We start from the raw sequence: 22,618 nt of genomic DNA on the forward strand, positions 1-22,618 counted from the left end.
GAGGTCTGATCTCATCTACACATAACGGGAAGGAAGGTAAGGCACAGAGACCGGCTGGGAAAGCTGACCCTCCAGCAACCCCTCCTCCTGTCCATCCCTTTAGACAGCCAACCTGTCCATTTTCTGCCTTCACCCCCAATTCTCTTCCATCTATCTATCATGTCACCATGTCTACCTTCCTACCTGGTGAAAACTGGTAGCCCCTGGGCAGAGGAGGAGTGAAAAGGGGGAATCAAGCCTCCTAGAGGAGAATCAAGGCTCTTCCTGGGTTCCGTCTTCAGATGGAGCAGAGGGTCAAAGGAGTGACTGAATGTGTATGTGCTTGGGTGTGACACACGTGTGCCTCTCCTAGAACGCGTGGCGCCAGGCTCCCAGTTCTGGTCCCCAGCAGCCCTGTGAGAGAGAATGGGGGAGGGTGACGTGGTTCTCACACTCACAGGGTGAGCAGTCCATGTCTAGGAGACACAACCTCTCGGTACAACTGAAGGTCACTGTGGATGTGCGGGGTTAGAGTGTGCATGTTCCTGTGTGCGCAGATCTTTGTGAGCCAGGACCTAGCAGCGTGAGGAGGACCAGCCACCACGGAGCACAGCGCCCTCTGCTGGTCACAGCCTGACCGTCGCAACTTGTCCGCCCAAAGCTCTACGCGGACCTTCGCCCTCTGGCGGGGCCTGGAATTCCCTCGGACTGGGTACTCCACCCACGCCTGAGGGTCTTTGCCCTACAGGTCCACCTGTCAGAGAAAGGGACACAGTTTGCTGGGCTGGGGAGGAAAGACCAGCCTCCCAGTCGTGGCTGTGCCTGTACCTCAGTTTTGTGGAGACTGAATGGGAAAGGGATTCCCCTCTCATCTGCACACCTTCTCGGATGGTGGGGTGGGAGCGGACTGCGGATGGCTGCTTCCTGGCGGCGCCAGAGGACCCAGTCCTGAGAGGCTCCCCGTGTCCTCCACCCCGCATGCCCTAACTGGCTGGAGCCCAGACCCAGGACTCGGACGAGGAAGCACAGCAGCTGTTAATTCAGTGGACGAGTTCCCCCCCTGCTGGTCGGAGCTGGCACTTGCGGCCCGATTTAGGTGGGGGCCGGAGGCGGCGGATGGGGGAACTGCTCCTTTCCTGAGGTTCTCATATGCACACTGCCATTTGGTGTTAACTGCACACCGATGAGGCAGGAAGGGGAGGGCAGGGCGGCTGCGACTCCTTCTCACAGATACTAGACTCAAATGTGGAGGAGGGCTGATGACCATGCTGCTCTCACCGCCAGCCCCGGGGACTGACGAGTGCCAACACGGTGTATAGCCTCTCCCACCCCTTCCCAGTCCATCTCTGGCCCTGCTGGCCCCTCTCTTCTGGGGCAAAGCTGAAGACCGCGGGGAGAGGTTCTCACACCAGCAAGAAGCCAGAGCTCAGGTTCTAACAGACTCAGGACAGCAGAGGCTCAGAACTGGGATATGGCCCACATCCCAGATGTGTACATATCGGTTTATTTTCACACTAGTTTATTGAGCACTCACTCTGAGGTGCCTGGCCCTGTTTGCACACAGGTTTTACTTCCATCCATTGTCTTATTTTATCCTCATAACCACCCAGGAAGTGGGTACAAATATCCCCATTTTCAGAGGAAGTAATTAAAACTCAGAGAACTTATGTTACCCAAAATTGTGCAGCAAGATTTGAACTCCAAGCTGGACTCCTTAACTATGATGCAGGGCTGTGTCTTGAGCTGTTCATCTGCATTCCACCAGCTTCCCCACAGAGAGAAGACAGGTCCTAGGAATCTCATCTGCTTCCCCAGAACAACACTGTGAGGGAAGCGGTTTTAATCCTCATTTTATGCTTAAGAGATGGAGGCTTGGTGAGTTAAGGAGGTTTCATAAGTAGTGTCAGTGGCAAGGGACAAGAGCTGGTGAGGGCAGAACTGCAGGCCCAGAGGGGAAGATGGTGGGGACATTGGCCTGCAGAGGCAGGGGAGAGGAGACTGGAAAATAGCTGGGCCAGGTGGTGTGTGTGTGTGTGTGTGTGTGTGTAGGCACTGCTCTCTCTGCATAGGCTCCCAACATGGCACCTTTCTAGAACATTGAGGTGCAGAGAGGGGAGTCCAGGGCTGTGCCTTCTCTCCGATGACAGACCTAGCTGGTCACCCCCTTGGAATCTCAAGGGGCTACCGGCTGGTTCACTTGTCCTCCACCCTACCTGGCACACCCTCCTCAAGTGTCAGGGACTTGACATAGCTGAGGTGGGAGGGGTGTGCAGGCAGGAGACTGTGAGGAAGATGCCTTCTTCTCTGTTCCCACTTCCCCTTCCTGACCTCTAGCTCTATTTCTATATTTGGTCTCGGTCTCTCTCTCTCTCTCTCTCTCTCTCTCTCTCTCTCTCTCTCTCTCCAGCCCCACTCTTGCCCTCCTCACTCCCATATCTGACTCTCTAGGCCTCCCCTGGCTTCAGTTTCCCTGTCTTTCCACAGAGGACTGTGGAGCCCATGGAGGCCCATAGAGAGGGTGTGGGAAGGATAAAGAGGAGAGGGGATGAGCTGGAGTGTCCCAAGGAGAGGCTTCTGGGGAGAGATGAGGCATAACATGAACATCATTGGTTTATTGGGAAGCCCCCACCCCAAACACCAGCAGCCCTACCCCATGCATCTTTAAGCAGAAATAAATAAGGCAGCATTTAGTGAATCAGTCTGTCTCCCTCCTAGAGAGCCTTGGGAAGGGAGCTGGGATCCCTTTGACTCTTGAGGAGGGTCTGGCGAGAGTCGGGGATGAAGAGCGCAGGCCACCCCTTCCTGGCCTGGCCCTGGGGCAGCCTGCGAGCTTGGTGCTGTGTTCACAATCTCTGAGGTCTGATCTCATGGCAGCAGCTCGCCCTGTCCCAAAGGGACCCCTCCCCATCAGACCCCAGCCCCTGGCCCCCACCCCAAGAGTCCCATCATGGGTTCCTGCTCCCATTTCTAACTGTGCAGCCTGGGGAGCCGGTACCTCCTCCCCAGTCCAGAGGACCTAGCTGTGGGGGGAAGGAAACTTTGCTGCATGTCGCCCCCCACTTTTTCCCCTGTGGTTCAGGGGCTGAGGGGCTAGCCCCTGCCTGACGCTGGTCAGCGGGCAGTCAGCTCCATGGTCTTCTTTCGCTCCTCATGCTGCTCCTCCCAGTCCTCCTCAGGCTCGTATGTGCCCTTGACGACGGCCACGCGCTCACTCAGGCTCAGGGAGTTGGGGAAGAGCAGGTAGAAGTAGAGGATGGCAGCCAGGGCAGCCCCCACAATGGGCCCCACCCAGAATACCTGGTGGAGACAGGGCAGCGTCAAGGGGCTGAGCCCCGGTCCTCAGAGACCAATACCTCCCCTCTCTAGAAGACAGACTCATGGACCCTCAGAGGGGACAGACATACAGACTTCCAGACCCCAGAAGGAAAGACTTCCTCCCACCTCAGGACAGATATACTGATACTGCACTCCCCAGTGACAGGGATATGGACCACAGATACTAGCATCCTTAAAGGAGACAGACAGATCCCTAGAGGGACAGGGTCCCTCCAACCCCACCCTAAAAAGAGACAAATGAACTTTCAGAGGGAGAAGACATACAGGTCCTCAGAGACAAACAGAACTCCTCTCCATTCCACATTGGGATAGAGACAGACTCTAGCGAGAGCTCATGGTGACAGATTATCCAGAGGCACAGACCCACACGAAGGAAGACTCTCCCAACCCCTCAACAGGGACCGACAAATAAAACATCAGACAGTGGACAGACACACAGACCCCTAGAGGGACAGACAAAATCCTCAGAGGAGATCAACACTGAGGTACAGATCCCCGCCCTTCCCTAGAGGGACAGACATACAGTTCCCCCCCTTAACCCTCCAACCAGGGTCCCCTGTCCCCAGGGGCTCAGGCCCTGAAAATCTAGCCCTACCCTTGCTCTGGCTGCATCCCATTCCCTACTGTGTCTCCTTTCCAGCTGCCGCTCCCAGGGCTCACCCCCGAGCTCTGGGCCCATAGCATCTTTAAAGTTCAGTTAGCTCTCGGCTGCCACAGCCAGGTGTCCAGGCCCTCATTGCCAGGGATCCAGGGGAGTCCCAGACTCACCCAGTGCTCAGAGCTGAACTGCTTCATGACCACTGCGGGGCCGAAAGAGCGGGCTGGATTCATGGAGCAGCCGGTGAAGTAGATCTGGACAGAGAACAGTGTGGTGAGGAGGGCAGCATGCTTGTTCACTTCCACAGTGCCCCCACCTCTCCCAGGGTCACCCAGCAGTTCAGGGGCTCAGCCAGGTCTCCAACTCACGTCTCCTGATTCCTAGGCTGCTGACCTCTCCCTATCCTAAGCTCAGGCTTGGTTTCCTGCCCTCACCCCAATTCTCACTTACTTCCATCTTTCCTCAGTCTAGAGAAGGTTTTGGATCAGACCTTTCCCAAATCTGGAGCAGAGTATAACAGCACCACTCCAGGCCCAAACTGCAGGGCTCACTGGTCTGGAGGGGAACTGATCTGGGGCCCCATTATTTACCCTGAGGGGCTCCCCACAACCCCAGCCATATGGCAGCTCCACTCACCCCCACGAGATGGCCTAGTGTGACCGAGAGACCAATGGACAGGGCTGGGGAGCCCACAGGGCTAGTGCGACGGGAGTCGGTGGAGGAAAAGATGCAGAGTGCCAGCTGGAAGGTCAGAATCAGCTCTGCCACCAAAGCGTGGCCCGGCGTCGTGTCGTTGCTGAGCTGCAATAGGAGCTGGGTTAGAACACCTGCTTTCTTCCGGCTCTATGGCCAGGGGCTTGGGGAGAGGGCTTTGGGTCTCCAAAGACACCTAGAGCCCGGCGCATGTCAAATCTGGGAGGTCATTTGCCACAGATACTGCATATTTCACAGTATGTGAAAAGCTTGGAGTGCAGGTCTGTGGCCAAAGGGCAGAGTGTGGGGAGCTTTTCCTGGATACAGTCCTGTCAACCAGTCCCCACCCTCCACAAGTTGGCCTTTACCCTCCCTCCTGTAGGCAGCTTCCCAGTTTGCCTCCTGCATCCGCAGCCCACCTCCTGTGGTGCCTGACCAGCTGCCAGTGCCAACCTCAAACCCGTCTCTCCAGTGTGGCTGACTCACGGTTTGACAATGGCCGAGAAAATCCTCCTCTGTGTTTGATTAATGAACCCAGTTTGCATGGGACATGGGGGCTGAATGTGGGGCTGTGGGAGGGGAGACAGCAGGGGCCAGAGGCAAGAACCAATGTCCAACAGAACTGAATTAGGTGGTTCACATGCGTGGTTTCTAAATGGGATCCCTTGACACCTGCTGTGGTAGATTATGACCATCTCCATGTAATGGCTAGAAAAATGAGACCTAGCGGGGCCAGGATCAGTGGAAGCCAGGATTACAATCCATCTTTCTCTGATGGTTCCATGAAACCACTCCACTGAGGAGCAGACATGAGCCACGAGGGGTCCAAGAGGAAGGCAGAATTCAGGGGTGAGACAGGAGAAAAGGCAGAAGTTTGGGGCAAGAAAGGAGGGGCAGCAGGTACCAGGAGAGAGGCCAGGAAGGTGCAGCAGGAGGGGAGCTGGCAGAGGAGGTGTGTATGACCCAGGGAGGTTGAGCAGGGGCACACGCCAGCCTGGGGATTCATCTTCCCAGCCTTGGAGGCTGTCACCTTCCTTGCAAGGGTGTGTACTGGTCCACTGAGTAGCACCCATTCTTGAGATGAGGTATGGGGGCCTGGTCCCAAGCTCACCCCAGGATCCCTTGGGTACTCACCTCGTTGACAGCCAGCTTGCCCCGGGCATTGACTGGTGCCACCCCATAGAGGATGCCCGCTCCGGCAATGGCACCCACCAGCTGGGCCACCACGTAGAAGACAGCCCGGAGCAGGGAGATCTGGTTGCCCACTAAGAGGGCCAGTGTGATGGCGGGGTTGATGTGGCCACCGCTCACCGGCCCCAGGGCTTGGGCCAGGGTGCCAATGGCCAGGCCAAAGGCCAGAGAGATCTGCAGGATGGTGGGCAGCGCCGACGGCCACGGGAGGGCGGAGCCAAGGCCGAAGAAGACGAAGATGAGGGTGGCCAGGAACTCAGTGAAAACGGCCTTGACGAAGGCCACCGAGCACACTTCCTTCTTCATGGTAGGTGCAGGTGCTGAGCGGCAGCGGTGGGCACGCGTCGGGGCAGCGGTGGCGTTGGGGACAGGGGTCTGGCTCCCAGGCTCGGTGCGCTCTCCTGGGCCCACTGTGCGACTAGCGGCCTGGCACCCGCCCTGCATCGTACGCTATATAGAGGGCGGGCGCCGGGGAGCGGGACCAGCGCGGGGGGAGGGGGGGCAGTGGGCGGCTCCCACGCTCGGGGGCCAGCACTGCGCGCAGGGAGGGAACTTTGCCGCGGTCCTGGGCTCGCCACTGCCCGGGGCCCGGCGCGTCTCCCCGCGGGAGCAGCGTGTGACCTGCCCGGGCCAAGCGACCCAGGCGGCGGTATATACCGGCCGGGCGGCAGGGGACCCGCGCATGGTGCGCTCCAGGCGGTTCCCACGCTCAAGTGCGCGCTGTTGGTCCGGGACTCCCGGGGAGACTTCTCTCCGGCCGGGCTCACCTATGGACCTCCAGACGGCTGCCTCTGCACGGCTTTTATCTCTGGCCGCGGTCTCCCCTCTTTCTCCTCTTGGGCCCTGGCTCCGGCTCCTCCTTTTCCTCCTGCGACCGGGGCATCCTTACCCAGCCCCAGCTGGAGTGATGCGGTTCCCCGAAGCCCGCGCCACCCAGCTCCCTGCCGCCCGGTGGCGGGGGCGGGAGGCCGGGCTGGGTGGTGCGGGGAGGTCCGGTCGTCGTTGACCTCTCCAGGGCCCCGGCCAGGCGATCCTCCGGAGTTAGAAGAGGGCACTGCGCCTGCCTGCCCCGCGCTTGGCAATCCTTGACCCCCAGCTGCTGGGCAGTCCTGGTTGGAGGCGGCGGATCCCGGGAGGCACCCGCTGCTCGGCAACCATTCTAACCCCTCCAGGAGCACAGCCCTCTTGAGGATCCCAGCGAGTCCCCGAAGGAGGTGGGGGCCGGGAGTTCACTTTGTCCATGGGACAGGAGGAGGCATAACCTCGGTTCGGTTTTGGTTTAGATCAGAGACGTGGCCCTGGGACTCGGGGGTCGGAGTGGGGTGCGGCGAGGGTGCACGCACTACTGACCTCCCACGGGAGGTCTTGGCCTCTCCCACCTTGCAGTCAGAAGCCCCCCACCCTAGATCTCAGGTTTCCCTTCTCCTCCACCTCCAGCTCCTCTCCCTCCTCAGTCTCTTTAGTCTCCTCTTCCTTCAGTCCCTCAGTCTGTCTTCATTTCTCTCCCTCGTGCAATCTCTCTGCCTCTCTTCCCTCTTTCTCCAGTTTGTGTCTCCGAACCTTGACGGTCTCTCTTTTCCGTACTTTTTGTCTTTCTCTGCAGTGTCTCTGCTCTTCTCCTTCTGTCAGTCTCTTCCTCCTTTCTCAATCTCTCTCTTTCTCCTTTCCATTTCTGTTCTTTCCCCTTCCTGTTACAGTCTTAGCTTTAGTCTCTCTGTCTGCGTCTCCATTCATCTCCAAGTTTCTATCTCCTAGTCACCTTTCCTCTCTTAATTTCTGTGACTTGCTTTGGTTCTGTCTCTATCTCACTTTCCATGTCTGTCTTTCTTACACGTGGTCTTTTTCAGGGCCCCCCAAAGTCAAGTCCTTCCACCCCTGGACTGGGTGACACTTTCTTCCATTTTGCACCCCCCCTCCCCCATGTCCTTGCCATTTTCTCTCTGAAATCCCAGCTGCTCTCCACCATTCCTCCCACCCCTCCCTCTTCCCATCTCTAGGTTAGGCATGTGGGGAATGAAGCTGGAGGGCCCTTCAGGGCTTGGAGAGGGGGCAGGGAACCCCCCCCCCCCAGGATCGCAGAGAGGAGCTGCACTAAAGACCCTCCCACCAGCAGTGCCATGTGTGTCCTTGGGAAGCACTTCGCACAGTGCCTGGCTCGGAGCAAGGCTCACTAAAGTTTCCTCTTGTTGTGACTGTAATTTACAAAGTCCCTGGAGGGCTCTGTGTGGAGCTGAGGTGGAAGGTGCAGCAGAGGGAGAGAACAGGTGCTCCTCTGTCAGTCTGTCAGGCAGGGGCTCAGGGGAGGGGCCCGGAGGAAGGCCAAGGACCTGGAGGAGTGGACTCTGGGCCCTGTGGCAGCTAAGAAGCCAAAGAAAACAGGGACCAAAGAAACGCTGCTATTGTTCCTCCTCCATGCAGTGTTTCCTGCTGGTGCAGCTCCTCCCCCACAGCTCTCCACTTAAGGTAGGAGGTCTGTCTCTCCTTTCTGCCATGGGTCCCTGGGCCCTGCTCCTGGAAGAGCATGGCAGCTTTATACAGGATTTTCTTCTGGACTTGGGTCTCAGGGCTTGTCATAGGCTTGGCCCAGACTGGAGCAATGACACTGACGACTCCACAGGCCGTTGGGGGCCAGGACCCTTGGCTGTTGAACTTGCTTGTCTCCAGTGTGCACGCTTTCACTTTCTTTCTCATCTTCTCTCTCCAGGTACTGTCTTTGTTAGTCTACAGGTCTCAAACTCCGTTGTCTTGGAGTGGGAAGGATTTGGCAGTGTTCACAGGAGGCTGGGCCGCCAGGGGAAGCTCCCACATGAGGATCTGAGCCCAATCTTTTACAACTTACCAAGGTCTTTGGCCTTGACTATGTGATTTAATTCTGAGCTACCTGTGAGGAAACCCAGACTCAGAGGTTATTGTCTCACCCAGCCAGGGTCACGGGTCACACAGTGACCTGAGATGGGAACCGCAGGGTCACAGGGAATGGGCCTGGTGTGGCTGAAGAAGGAGACCCTATCTGTCAAGATTGCTCAGATTTATTGAGCACTTACTATGTGCACTGTTCTAGGCACACTGGGTATATAGCCATGAGCTGGCACACGTCTCTGTTTTGTGGAATTAATATTCTAGTGAAAATAGACAATAAACAATGGACATATGTAAATTATATAATGCCCTAGAATCTGGTAAGTGCTGTAGAAAAATAGGATATATGCTGGGGTAGGAGTGGAGGTTCTTTGAAATTTTAAATGGGGTAGCAGTGTAGGTCTTATTGAGAAGGTGACATTTGAGCAAAGCCTTGAAAGAGGAGAGAACCACGCATATATCTGGGGGAAGAACATTCTAGGCAGAGGGAGCTGCCAGTGTTGCTGGAGCAGAGGGAGCAAGGGAGAGCATAAGGAGATGAAGACAGAGGTGGTGGAGGTGGGCAGACATGAGCGTCACCAAAAGGACTGCAGGCTTTACTTGAGAAAGTCCCTGAGCCAAGAACTGGTGTGGTCTGACAATGTTTTTAATGCAACCCCTCTGCTGCTGTGTTGAGAAGAGATCGGAGGGGCAAGAATGGAAGCAGGAGACCACTAGTCAGCTATCCAGGGAGAGATGATGGTGGTCTAGACCTGGGGGCGGGGGAGTTACTGAAGGTGAGGGTGATTGGATTCTGAATCCTTTGTGAAGGTGGAACTGACAGGATTCCCTGACAGAGCTCCTGTGGTGTGTGAGTGTGAAGATTCAAGCATGCCGAGCTTTTTGGGCTGAGCAGCTGGAAAGATGGAGTTGCTATCAGTTGAGCTGAAAGGACTGTGGGAAGAGCAGTTTTGGGGAGAAGAGCAGGTGGTCAGTTTTGGGCATGTTGAGTGTTAGGTGTTGTCCAAGACCCTGGAGGTCCCTACCTTAACTTCCCAACATGGTGCTGCAGCAGCACGAGGGTACCAAAAGGGGCTGTTCTTTGCTCGGTCTGCAGGCTACACAGCCTGCCCATGTCTTGGTGCCCTTCCCACGATGCCACTTGGGTGACAAAGCCTGGGTTGCCCATCTGGCCAGGTTGGCAGTGGGAATTTGCTACCAGTCAGTTGAGCATTGAAATCTCCTCTGCACCATTCCTAACAGCAGCTCTGAGGAGCTCAGGACACGCCAGAGATTCCAGTTTGTCTTCTGGCATCTTGGACCGTGTTGACCATATCTAAGTTGTGGCAGAAACAGTATTTATTGGCAAATGAGCATTTATTGAGCTTACTATATGCAGGGCACTGTGGTAGACAAGACAGCTGAAGGAAGACAGACAGAACTGGAAGGAGCCCTGTCCCTAGTGGGCATAGTCTAGCTGGGAGGCATTGCATATATACAGAATCATAGCTTAAAGATACAAAACAACATCAAAGCAACATTTGCAGGTGCGAATCCTTTGGCACAAAGTAGGAACGTGGGAGTGGATGCTGCTGGGACCCAATGGTCAGCGACCTCCTCCCCTCAGCTCAGAGCCTTCTCTGTCCCCAGCTAGGTGACCTGGAGGCCTATCCACCTGCCTCTATATTGCCCGGCCTCTGTAGTTTGTGGTGTGTCTGATCTCCGTCCTCCTCCATACTGGGTACTGTTCAAGGGCAGAAACCAGCCCCTCATTCTTTGTCATTTTCTCCCTGTCTTACCACAGCCCTCCCCCAGGCCCTGTGTCCACAAGTCAGTGGGCTGGACAGGCTCAGCTGTGGGCTCTGGTGTGGGCCAGCGGCTTCCAAGAGGGGCCTAGGACTCGCCTCAGACCAGGATGGTCTCCTCTGACTTCTGAGTAGAAAGATTAAGGGGTTTTGAATAAAAAGGCCTGAATTCTAGTCTTGGTTCTACTACATAGAGCTGTGTGACTTTAGACCAGTCTCTGAGTTTCAGTTCATTAATCTAAAAAAAGGGGAAGAACAGTAGTCACGTGCCACGTAACGAGGGGGATGTGTTCTAAGAAACGCATCATTCGGTGATTCTATCATCGCGTGAACATCATAGCTTGCACCTTCAGAAACACAGCTGGTATAGCCCACTACTGTCATTGGATGCACTATACTTTTACACCATGGGCAGTAGGTTCTGCACCAGCATTACCAGAAACATGTCATGTGTTGTGCTATGATGTTACTATGTTACGACTACGATGTCATTAGAAGGAATTTTCAGCTCCATCATAATCTTATGGGACCACTGTCGTCTCTGCGGTCAGCCATTGACCTAAATGTCATTACATGGCACAGGACTGTATTTGCTCTGCCTATCTCACAAGGTTGGGATAAAGGAGCACTTTAGAAATAATAAAACCCTGCATAGCTGGGGGCCATTGTCCTTCCCTAACCTGCCTGAAGTTTTAGGATTAAATGAGCAAATGCATGTAAAGTGCGCAGCCCAGCGGCTGGGACACAAGAGGTGCTTAACAGGTATCAGTTCCCCTCCACCTCCATCACTCTGAATCCTGCTTTGACCTCTGACTTTAGTGACCCAATCTGAGCTGGAACTGGTGGGGATCTCATATTTAGTTTTGGGGAGATGAAATCCAGGAAGTGAAACAGACATAGAGAGAAATTCTTGGCAACTTTAGAGGGATCTGCTGGGGTGAAGTGGGGTGGGGATGAGGTGCCGGAGACACATCGGGCTTGGCTCACAGCTCAGGGCCTTGCTGTCTTTGAACTTCCAGAGCAAGGACACTCAGCTACTAGGAGTACAGCCCTGGAGTCACTGTGGTCTCTGACTTGACCCCTACCCCAGTAGAGAGGCCAGGGGGGCGGCACCAGCTCTCTGGGGTTTGGAGAGAATCATCTCCATAGCACCTATGGCCCAGGGCAACCTTTTTCTGATCCCAAAGGGCGCTTTGGTCAAGGAAGACAACAAAGACACAGATGCAAAGGTGGGCGTAATTACAGAGATGTTCTTATACTCAGTCCATCTCTGAAGGGAGCGGAGGGTGAAGAGGCTGGAGACGCCAGTGTGCAGTGAGTGGTGCAGTGTGGGACAGACACAGATAAAAGTCTTGAAAGCACAGAGGCAACAGAGAGCATGGAGAAGGGGGCTCAAGGTGTGATTCTTAGGTTAGCTATGCAGTAGGCTGGCGAGGAAGGAGAGAATGGATGGTCTGGGCAGTGGGAGGAAGGAAAGAGAGAACAGCCAGGGTGCACTCAGGTCCAGAGAGGTGAAGAGGCTGTACCAGGGTGGGACCAACCCCAAGCCCATCTCCTCTACCTGCACCTTAGGGTTCCCAGGGCTCTCCTTTGCTTTGACCACCAACTAAAGGAGGTAAAAGAGGGCAAGGGTCAGGCCCCTTCTGAGTTCTCACCCCAGGAGGCAGAAATAATGGACTCATTTCAATAATGCATGATAATGATATGAGGAATTACAGTTCACACAGCACTTTTACATGCATCATCTCACTTAATCCGTTAATCTCCTTTGAGAACTAATTCACTGGCCTGGAAATTTAGAAACCCAGGCTCTACACACAGACCTCTGCCTGGACAAGTCATTTCCCTTCTCTGGTCCCGGGAGTGCTAGGCTGCTCTCTCCACAATAATTGTCCTGTTGATGGGGGCCGGAAGGGAGGCAGCACTGGGACAAAGGAGGACAGAGGGAGGGAGAGAGGGGAGAGAAGGAGAGATTCCTGGGGAGGAAGAGCTGCTGCCTGGGGAGGAGGGCCTGCGATGGGATGGGTGATGGAAGGGTGTTGCCTGGTGCTTGTGGATGCGTGCCTGAGTGCCTTGCCCAGCCAGCCATAGGTGTGTGTGGGGTGAGAGGGCTCACTTTCAAAACTGAGTGTCTCCTTTCAAGAAGTGTCTAATTGCAAATCCACCCCCACCACCACCAAGACAAAGCCAGGGGCCCCAAAAGGGCTTTTGTTTTCCCTGTCACAGTGGGAGGCTAATCTCTAGATCTGGAGCGCCCCCACCCCCAGATGGGGGTTCCAAGGCACACGTGGGCATGCACTCACACATGCCTGCTTCCTCTTTTGGAGATATTCTCCCTCAGGGCAGAAAGGAGGTCCTTGGTCACCCAACCTTCCTTTTTTCCAGAGGCCACTTCTGGGGGAGCCATTCTCTGGTTGATACCTCTCTGCCTCCAGCAATAGGTCCTGACAAGTCTTGGGGCCCAGTGCTGCAGTTTGAGGAAATGTTCCAGGAGGGGCAGGGTAAGGGAAATCAAGGCCCTCCCTCAGCCCTCTCAAGGTGGCCTCCAGAGCCTCCATTCCCTTCTCCTGGGGAGCAGGCTTTTAGAGCGCCTGGACATGACTGCTGGCAAGGACTCGTCCACTGCAGAGGAAGTGGATTTATTGCAGTGGGGGAGGAGAGGGTCAACGATGGCAGCGGGAGGTCACCAGCCAGTGCACACTTGCACCACCCACCACAGGCACACCTGCTCCACTTTAGGAGCACGCACAATCCTGCATCTGGGGACAGAAAGGCACTCAGGGATGAACACACTTGCACACTAGCAAACCCCATTTCCAGAACCCTTAAGGCAGGGTCTGTATACTTTGACCCTCTCACCCCACCCAGAGTGGGGGGTGGGGGCAGGCTCTGCAGAACCTTCCTCTGACTGCTCGCCAACCCTCCCTCCCCAGCTTGGTCCCCAAGTCCCCAGATTGCTGCAAGGGGCCAAAGGGTCGACAATTCGCCCGCCAGCAGCCTCTGGACAGGAGCCATGCTCACCGCTAGCCCCGCAGCCTTGGTAGGGCTGTGCCCTCCCGGAAGCAGCTACACTGCACTGGGGGCCAACTTCGGACCCGGGGGAGAGGAGAGGCGGGCGGGCCCTTCTGCCCCAGGCCAGGGCCGGCGGGAGTGGCGGGTGCCCGGTTGGAGCGCCCCCTGGGGCCGGGCCGTCGGGGCCGCGCCCGGGGCGCTCAGGCCTTGCTGCCCCGCGGGAGGCTCTGCGGCGAGTGCAGCTCCACCGACTGCCGCCGCCGCACCTCGCGCTCCTCCCAGTCGGTGTCCGGTTCTAGCCCCTTCAGCACGGCCAGGCGCTCCGACAGGCTCTTGGCGGGCGGGAACAGGACGTAGTTGTAGAGGAGGGAGCCCAAGATGGCGCCGACCAGGGGTCCGATCCAGAAGACCTGCGGGAAGCAGGAGGGCGGCTCGCAGGGCGCGGGGCCGGGGCGGCGGGGGCTGGGGGCTGGGGGGCGGGGACCCGGCGGGAGACGGCGCTGGTGGTGCCGCTACGCCCCGCGCGCGGCTGGGCCCGGGGACCTGCTCCTCTCCCGCCTATGTTGGGAAAGGGGCCTCCCACGCGATCAAGGTTATAAAATTAGTATCATGTAATTAATAATGACAACACGGATCTGTTAGGAAGACTTGTTAGTTGGGGGTTAAGGGTGCGAATTCCCAGGCGGAGTGCCTGGGTAGACTTAGTTATTATACTTAACCCTCTCTGTGCCTCAGTTTCCTTTCATTATAATGCTTACCTCCTAGGTTGTTGTAAAAACTAAATGAATTAATACCAGGGGTGCCCAAAAAATGTATACACGTGACTTGTATTCATCTTTTGTTATCAGACTATTACAATTTTAATACAGTTTTTTCCTTTCTTAAACTGTATACTTTTTTTTTTTTTTTTTTTGGCACCCTCTATATTTGCAAAGCACTTAGAATAAGGCCCGGCATATACTAAACACTAGATAAACGTTAAGTGTTAACTGGTATAAATATTACTGTTTATCGAGTTCTAAGGCACTGAGTGTGTTACATCAGTAACCTCACTTAATCCTTCCAAAAAGCCAGTGAGACCAGAATTGAGATTATCCTCACTTACAGATGTGGAAACTGAGTTTTCAGTATCAGACCTGTTGGGTGGAACCCAAGGCTCCCCAGGGCCCCAGGAGGAAGAGTGTGGAGGGTTTGCTGAGCCCCTGCTGAGACCGGTTTCTGGGGATGGGAAAGCAGGGAGGTGTCAGCCATTACCCAGTGATCATCAAATTTGCCGGTGACAACAGCTGGAGCCAGGGAGCGGGCAGGATTCATGGAACAGCCAGTGAAGTGGATCTACAATGGAAGGTGGGGGTCAGAGAGAGAAGGGAGGTGAGTACTGGGCAGGGAGTCCTTGCACCCCTCCCCAGAGCTTGACCTCAACCTAAAGGATGTACATTCCACGGACAATTAAGTTCATGTTATATTTACAAGGCTCTATATTCATTTGAGGCAGGAGTGATGTGTCTCTTTGGGGTATCTGACAGTCAAACCCTCTGGGGTGTGTCTGTCCCTCTTGGGAGTTCTGTGTATCTGTCCCTCTGGGGGGGGGGGTCTTTGTGTCTATCACTTCTGGGGATTCTGTGTATCTTTGTCTAAAGTGGTCTGTGTGTCTGTTTCTTTAGGGTAAAGTCTGTGTGTCTGCCCCTCCAGAGAGGCTGGAACCAGTGGCAATGACCTACCCCGAGGAGGTGGCCCAGGGCCACAGAGAAGCCAATGGAGAGGGCCGGGGTGCCCAGGTTGTCTCCACGGCGCTCATCGGTGGAGGCAAAGATGCAGAGCACCAGCTGCAAGGTCAGGAAAAGCTCCACAGTGACGGCCTGGCCAGCTGTTGCATTGTTGTTGAGCTGAAGACAGAGGAGGGTAGGTGGGAAAACAGTGAGTATTCTCCCCACACTGGCTCCGTCTTCCTGCCCACCTGCAGCCAAGGCTACAGAGCGGCTTCCAGGCTGGGAGCCAGAACACCTGGGCTCACCAGCCATCTTAGCCAAAATTAATGATGGATTCTTCCTGGGCCGTGGCCCAAAGGCAGAGGGACAGAGCCCAAGATGCCCATGGTCTCCCAGCCAGAGGTAGGAAAACTGACTCCACAGCCCATTAGATTTGGGGGCAGGGGTTGTGTGTCTACAATATGAGAGGAAAAGGATGCTGAGTCCAGAATTTCTGTTTCCTAAAGAACAAGAAGGGAAGAAGTTTTGGATACAGTAGGTAGGAAGCTTTACGCCACATAACAGGAAGGCCTTCCTCTCTCCCTAGACCATGAGGTGTAGCGAGAGGCCTATTGTCTTTCTTCTTGTGGTCAAAGGGCCCCCAGGGACAGGGTCTAGCTTGGGTCTGAGAATGGTCCTAGTGAACCCCTTCCCCCACGAGTCTAGCATGTGACTCTTTTCTCTAACCTTTGCCTATTGCCCACTGCATTTCAGGCCTCAATTTTGCCCTGTGATTTGCTCCCTGCACATCCCATGGAGGTTGGGGTGGGGTGCTGGAGCCCTATACTGAGATGCCTCCACACCCAGGTGGGGTGCCCATGGCCCTCGCAGACCCTGCCTTGGGTAACCAGAGAACTTGGGGCCAAGCAAAGAGACAATTTCATAACTGGACCACACCCAGCACTGGATTTCTCTCTGGGTTTTGTCATCCTGTGCCTTACACCCTGCCTTCTGGGGCTGGGCACTGCACCGGGTGGAGCTCTGACAGCTCTCACCTCCCACGCTCCTTCTGCAGGCCCTGAACCTCCACTCCTGGGTCCTAGCCATTGGGCTGTCACCCTTGGGTCTCTCCAGGGTCTAACCTCAGTCCCCTGTGATCCAATGTCAGAGCCTCTAGAGGGGGGACAGTGAAAAGAGCTTTGAAGGCAGACACTTTGGAGGCCTCTGACTTATCATGGACCCTATTTACTTCAGCCTTAGTTTGTCCTTCTGTAAAAAGGGGATAACAAAACAGTTCTGAAGGACTGCGTGCGGACTAGAAATGACAAGGGCAGAACCTCAGCGCGTTCCCACTGGTAAATGGCTGCTCTAAGGAGACAGTGCAGACATGGGTTTGGTGTCAGACAGCCCTGGATCCATTTCAGCCTAAGGTGCTGGCACTTACTGGTTCTGTGCTTTGAATCAGTTAAATACTTAACCTCAATTTACCACTCAGGGTAGGGGGATCACAGAATTCATGTTGCAGTATTATACCAAGAATGAGATTATATCTGTCCTAGCACAGAGCAGCTGTACATCAATGGAAACATACTGGTGGCCAGGTTGGCCTTTTTAGGGACCTCAGAAGACACCTGGGACAACCTCAAAGACATCTGGCTTCCTCTAGCCTCAGGGTAACTCAGCCCCACTGCTGCCCGCTTCCAGCCAGGCAGGGTTCTCCCCAGCTCCTCAAGATAGTAAATGCTGAGCAGTAACTTGAGAGAAATTTTCCCAACCCCTCTATTCTGAGGGTCCCAGTTAACTGTGAAATGCTGGAGGAACAGGACTGAGTGTCCCCACGTCCCCTTAGCAATCCCATTGCCCTGCTATTAGAGAAGATTGCCAGCCACACATTCTAAAACGTTCTTGACCATGCTCTCAGTAAGTTTCTCTTTCAGTCTAACTTCACCTCTCTTTGCTGCCAACAGAACTAATGTCGTTCTCAGTGGAGATGGTCACCCGCCTCCGTCTGTCCCCGGCCATGGTCACTCTAATTGTTTCTCAGCCCTGAATCCCCAGCCTCATCACATTTTCCATTTTGAAGAAGAGAGAAGTTCCCCAATTGGAATGCCTCTGCCCCGCAAATGAGGAAGGGGACCCTGCAAAGGAGGGGGTGGCTGCAGAGACTGTGCGGGATTCTTCAGAGACATCAGAGCTCTTAATCCAGTGACCCAGGGGCAGAGCAGGCCAAGAAATGCAGGAGACGGGGGCCCAAAAGAGGCATTTGTTGTCTGGGTTTAGGATGGGGGTGGAGTGAGAGCTGTGCTGAGGGGGCACAGGTCATCCCTTCCCATCCATGCCCTCAGATGCCCAGGCTTTGCACAGACCCCGAAGGGGTGTGGAGGGGGAGAGGCTGCGTCATCTGCCCCATTAGCCACTGTTCATGAAATGAGCAGTCAGCTCACGGGCTCCAGCAGCTGGAGAGACCTTGCCCCTTCAGCTTTCCCCTGGATTCTGGTGCTGTCTCAGGTATTGACAAACTGTAGAACTTTTAGCCTCTTCTTCCCTTCTCTGAGCCTCAGTTTCCTTGTTTGCAAAACAAGGCTTACATTATGGCTCAGGGAAGGGACATTGGTCAGGTAGAAAGATCGTGGGTTTTGCAGTCAAGCGTGGGTTTGAAGTCTGGCTCTGGCACTTCCCCTCTCTGAGCCTCAGTTTCCATATCCTTAATAAAAGACACATCCATGCCAACCTCGCAGGGCTGTTGCAGGTGTCAGCAGGAGGCCCGTGAGGAGCCTCTGCCCTGAAGTCTGCACACAGTAGACGCTGAAGAAATGTTGGGTCCTTCTTCCCTCTAGAAGACCCTCAGAACTCGCAGTCTGAGGTTCCTCCCAGCTCAGAAAGTATGTCTGCTTTGGGATCCTGTCCTGTGCCGAGTTCTAGCCCAGTCCTTACTATAACGCAGGCATCGAGTCCGACAGAAACCTTGCTGCTGCTCTTCCTCCCTGAGGCGCAGGGCAAAAGGTACCCGCAGACCTGTGTGTGTCCTGCTTCTGCTCCGCACTGTTGCACCTTCTATCCTGATTGTCCTGTGGCAGCGGTGTTCCTGCCTCCACTATCTCTACCTACCTGCTTCCCACCCTCCCTCCCTCCGCGTCTCTTTCTCCCTAGCCAGACCCTTACCCAGATCTGTTCCCTCCATCTCATCCTCTACAAGGGACTCCCCAGGACCTGTCCCTTGTGGAAGGGACAAAGTTCCGGCTACTCACGGCATTGATAGCCAGGTTCCCTCGGATGTCTGGTGGTGTGATCTCATGAAGTAGGGCAGCCCCTGCCACAGCCCCCAGCAGCTGGGCAGCCACGTAGAAAGCGGCCCGGAGAAAGGAGACGTGGCAGCCCACCAGGCAGGCCACAGTCACGGCAGGGTTGATGTGGGCCCCGCTGATGTGGCCCAGGGCCTGCACCAGCGTGCCAATAGCTAAGCCAAAGGCCATGGCAATTGTCAGCACGGAGGGCAAGGTCTGTGGCCAGTTGAGGGCCGAGCCCAGGCCAAAGAAGACGAAGAGGAGTGTGGCCAGGAACTCTGCAAACACAGCCCTGGAGAAGGCTATGGACCGGAGTTCCCACATGCTGTGGAGACCTCCGTGGGCAGGCCCCACGGTCTCAAGGGCAGGAGGCTTGCGGCTCTCTCCCTCCCTCCCTCCCTCCCTCTCTCTCAAGGTCTCTGGAGAGGCTGAGCCATGGGCATTTATAGGGTCCTTCCATCCTGGATTTGGACACGTGGGGTGGAGGTGGAGTTTGGGCCAATCCTCCTTTCCTCTATGGCTGCCCCCTGCCCCTGCTCCCCCACCCCTTCCCCCATATGCCTATCACCCCATCTTGGCCTTCACAGCTGACTAATGTTCCCCATTAATAAGCTCCAGATAAGCACTGACGTCCCCTGTTTTTCCGTGTTTGTTCCCTTGGTTACCCGAGGGCTCCTGCCCCAGGGCCTCCCCCTGCCCCCATCTACTCTGTGAATAGGGATTGTGTAGGGGATTGTGCCGAACCCCTTCTCTCTGACTCACACTCTTGGCCAAGGCAGGGGCAACACTTTACCCAAAACTGACCATGAAAGAGGATGTCCATGCTTCCCCTTCTAGTGACTGGGAAGTTCTTCCCGTTGTCTGACCTCCGATTAATCCTTCTTGAAGGGGATGGAAAACAACTGGTTGGCTTGTGACATGAACCTTCCAAAGCATAAAAGCTTTGTGTCTCTTCTGTCCTTGCTTTCTCGCAGTGAATCACCCATACGGCATTATTAAGCTTTACCTCCTCCCTGCACCCCAGCCAAATAGCAGCTCCCCCATAGCCTGGAGGCAGGGGGATGGTTTCCGTGGCATTAGGACCCTGGTCCTGGGTGATGGAGTCAACCCGGGATCGACTGAGGAAGCTGTGGGCTTTCATTCCAGCCTCACCCTCGTCTATCTTTGTGAACCCTTTCTTGGCTGTCTCTGTAGGAAGGGATAATAAACCTACCTTATTGGATTTGGATTTGGATTAAATGAAATAATGTATGTAAGGTGCTCAGAGCAGCTCCTGGCCCACAATAAGCCATCAATATCCGCTATTATTAATAGTATTATTTATATTCTGAGGGGGAGAACAGGTGTTCCCAAACTGACATGTTAGGGTTCCAGAAGCTGTGACAGGCTCTAGGCACCCCCTGGAGCTCAGAGCCAAGCAGGACTCTGAGGGAGGACATTTCTGAGGGGCAGTGAGCTGTGCAGGATCAGGGAGGCTGTAATGCTCGATAACGACTCCAGCCATGGGGCCCATCATCCCAGCGTTGGGCAACGCCTCCTCCTGCCATCGATGCTGCTCTGGCCTGGGGTCTAGGAGGCAGTCAGGTCTGAGGATCCCTCTGCCTATTCCCCACTCTTCCTCGATCCCTCCAGCCCTGCTCCTTCTCCTGGGGATAAAAAGGTAGGGTCAGGCTTAGCGTGGTTAGCAGAGCTGGCTTCTGGACCCTGCTGTCTCCTGGCCAGCAGGTCGCCGGGCAAGTCACAGTTCCAGGAATGGAAATCTGGGTGGGATTGGAGACTGCAGTGTGGAGCCTCTTGTGTTGCATCATGGGGGGACATTGAGGCCCAGGGAGGGAAGTGACGCATCCAAGGTGGTCCCAAAAGTTAGCGCTGAGCTGGGACTGGAAGCTAATCTGGAGCGTTCCCCCACACCCTGCACTGCCACGTCACACCCGAGCCCCAGTGTCCTGTCCGGACAATGGGGGTCATCATGCCCACCCCACAGAGTGGTTTGGAGGATGGAGGAAGATAATGAGTGGGAAAGTACTTTGCAGTTGAGAATGCGTCATCCGCATATATATGAGGGCTTGTGAATCCTGCTAGTGAGGAGGAGGAGGAAGAGAAGTAGAAAGGGAAGGAAGAGAGAAGAAAATGACCCAAACAGGACAGAACTTCCAAAATAGCAGGGATTCTTGTGGGATCTGTTTCCCGTGCTTGACACACAGGTAGATGCTCATCGATCTCCTGAATGAAGATAACTTCCTTTCACCCCTGCCTCCCACAAGAGGCTGAGACGAATCCAGATAGACTGAGGTCTGGGGAGGGCGTGGACCCCACTTTCCCCTGCCCAACTGCCCACGCTGAGTCCAGCACCCTGTAGATTTCCGATGACTTCAGGCAAAGCTTCTTCCTGGACCTGCCAGCTCCCCTCATTTTCAGGCATGGCTTTTACCTGGCGCCCTGGTTCTCTGTCCTGAGCCATTCGTCCCCAACCTTAGGCATTCCAAATGCTCTCGGAAGACATTCAGAGGGAGGGAGAGATTGCGACCTGCCCACTTTCTGGTCTGGGCCCAAGTCTGGGAGGCAGGGAGGGCACCACCATGACTGGGCCCCTCTGCCTTTGAGCCAGGGAGGAAGAAGGTGATCCTGTCAAAGCCACGGGGTTCGAACCCTGCTTCCTGGGGTGCAGTGGAGCTCCCCTGGGAAGGGCTGCGTTTGTCTCCAGTGTCTTTGTGAAGTCCAAGTGGCTATTCACTGTATGATGCACTACCAATTAGAGTATGACAAAAATGCTTCCTTGGAGGTGGAGGGTCGTGATGGTGGCACAACAATGTGAATGTACTTAATACCATTGAACCGTGTGCTTAAACATGGTTAGGATAATAAATTTTATGTTATATGTACTTTACTGCAATTAAAAAGCAAGTAAAGGAAAATGACCTGAAAATGCTTTCTTACCAATTTTTATTTTGTACTTATTGGAAGAAGTCTTTCAGATTTATTTAGATATCAGTTTTTAAGTCAAAATCACTCTTATGAATGCATAAAAAAGGAAATTATAGGCAAAACAAATTGGTTAAAGTACAGTTGACCCTAGAACAACACGGGTTTGAACTGCACAGGTCCACTTACACGGGGATTTTTTTTCAATAAATACTTTAAATGCATTTTCTCTTCCTTATGATTTTCTTTATTTCTTTTCCATTTTTTTATTAGTTTCAGGTGCACAAAACAATGTAATAGTTAGACATTTATCATTTATATCCCTCACATAGCCACAAACCCCCTCCCCCCATCCACTACCCCTCTGACATCGCACAGAGCCATTACATTTCCACTGTCTCTGTTCCTAATGCTGTATGATTTACTTAACATTTTCTTTTCTCTAGGTTACTTTATTGAAAGAATACAGTATATAATGCATGCAGCATGCAGAATATGTGTTAATTGACTATTTCTGTTATTGGTAAGGCTTCAGGCCAATAGTAGGCTATTATTAGTTAAGTTTTGAAGGAGTCAAAAGTTATAAGTGGATTTTCACCTGAGCAGGAGGTTGGCAACCCTAACCCCACATTGTTCAAGAGTCAACTGCAGTATTAAAATTTCTTCACATTCACGTCAATTTTCCTAAATCCCTTTTTGATTCAGAGTCCCCAATGTTTTTCTACACAGTATTACTCTCTGTGCCCTCAGGAGTGTAGTGAGGCACCATTTGTTGCAAGATTATCCATTGTTGTGTCCAGAATTTCTTTCCAAGCCTCAGACACTCATTCTATAAACTTTATTGCATGTGTTTTCTTGTTTCACATGTGACCGGCAATCATGTTGCCCTTTTCTCGGTAATAAAACATACCACAGTTTCATTTACTTGTGGGGCTCTTCCTTTCTTAGGTTTCATAAAACATTTGGGTGTTATTTTGCAAGAAAATGTGGAATTGTTCTTCAGTGGTAACTATTTGCTTCACTAATATCAAATTCTTGCTGTGCTTCTCTGTTTCCCCACCTTTGTGTATACACAATAACTCTGTGTTTAACTGCTAAACCACAGTGTAACCTTTTTGAAGAAATTTAAATAGCAATTCAACTGAACAGATGCAGGAATGAGAAGGCATGGGACTCACCTGACGACGTGTAAGTATGCACAGGTGGTGACAACCACTCCCGGCTGCTGTAAGACACCACAGTTCAGCTTCAGCCTCAGCTGTACACTGCAGC

The 22,618-nt window shown here is 54.1% G+C and overlaps 2 protein-coding genes and 1 long non-coding RNA gene across 3 annotated transcripts; 1 reads left to right on the top strand and 2 right to left on the bottom strand.

The window, feature by feature from the left end:
- Nucleotides 1-2,576: 2,576 nt before the first annotated feature.
- Nucleotides 2,577-6,250, bottom strand: AQP5 (aquaporin 5). The gene is made up of 4 exons (XM_019724618.2): nucleotides 5,741-6,250; nucleotides 4,550-4,714; nucleotides 4,084-4,167; nucleotides 2,577-3,276 (listed from the first exon to the last, which is right to left on the bottom strand). The coding sequence occupies exons 1-4, from the start codon at nucleotides 6,239-6,241 to the stop codon at nucleotides 3,091-3,093; spliced, it is 936 nt and encodes a 311-aa protein (XP_019580177.2). The 5' UTR covers nucleotides 6,242-6,250; the 3' UTR covers nucleotides 2,577-3,090.
- Nucleotides 6,251-6,511: 261 nt separating this feature from the next.
- Nucleotides 6,512-11,782, top strand: LOC141570100 (uncharacterized). Its single transcript, XR_012493987.1, has 2 exons — nucleotides 6,512-7,011; nucleotides 8,502-11,782. It is a non-coding gene; the product is annotated as an uncharacterized LOC141570100 (long non-coding RNA).
- A 1,281-nt stretch (nucleotides 11,783-13,063) lies between these two features.
- AQP2 (aquaporin 2) lies at nucleotides 13,064-18,835 on the bottom strand. Its single transcript, XM_019724619.2, has 4 exons — nucleotides 18,389-18,835; nucleotides 15,174-15,338; nucleotides 14,707-14,787; nucleotides 13,064-13,862 (listed from the first exon to the last, which is right to left on the bottom strand). Exons 1-4 carry the CDS (start codon nucleotides 18,746-18,748, stop codon nucleotides 13,653-13,655), a joined length of 816 nt encoding a protein of 271 aa, XP_019580178.2. The 5' UTR covers nucleotides 18,749-18,835; the 3' UTR covers nucleotides 13,064-13,652.
- Nucleotides 18,836-22,618: the final 3,783 nt, after the last annotated feature.

Source organism: Rhinolophus sinicus, linkage group LG02 (genome assembly GCF_036562045.2).
Source record: "Rhinolophus sinicus isolate RSC01 linkage group LG02, ASM3656204v1, whole genome shotgun sequence".
Classification (NCBI taxonomy): domain Eukaryota; kingdom Metazoa; phylum Chordata; class Mammalia; order Chiroptera; family Rhinolophidae; genus Rhinolophus; species Rhinolophus sinicus.

What these genes read in the sequence shown, in the direction of transcription:
- AQP5 (XM_019724618.2), bottom strand. Translation starts at nt 6,241, where the DNA reads ATGCAGGGCGGGTGCCAGGCCGCTAGTCGCACAGTGGGCCCAGGAGAG. An exon ending in CACTAGGCCATCTCGTGGGG is followed by an intron (nt 4,168 to 4,549) that starts GTGAGTGGAGCT and finishes TTCTCTGTCCAG; the next exon opens with ATCTACTTCACCGGCTGCTC. An exon ending in AGTTCAGCTCTGAGCACTGG is followed by an intron (nt 3,277 to 4,083) that starts GTGAGTCTGGGA and finishes TGTCTCCACCAG; the next exon opens with GTATTCTGGGTGGGGCCCAT.
- AQP2 (XM_019724619.2), bottom strand. Translation starts at nt 18,748, where the DNA reads ATGTGGGAACTCCGGTCCATAGCCTTCTCCAGGGCTGTGTTTGCAGAG. An exon ending in GGAACCTGGCTATCAATGCC is followed by an intron (nt 15,339 to 18,388) that starts GTGAGTAGCCGG and finishes CTCTGTCTTCAG; the next exon opens with CTCAACAACAATGCAACAGC. An exon ending in GCAAATTTGATGATCACTGG is followed by an intron (nt 13,863 to 14,706) that starts GTAATGGCTGAC and finishes TGCTTCCCGCAG; the next exon opens with GTCTTCTGGATCGGACCCCT.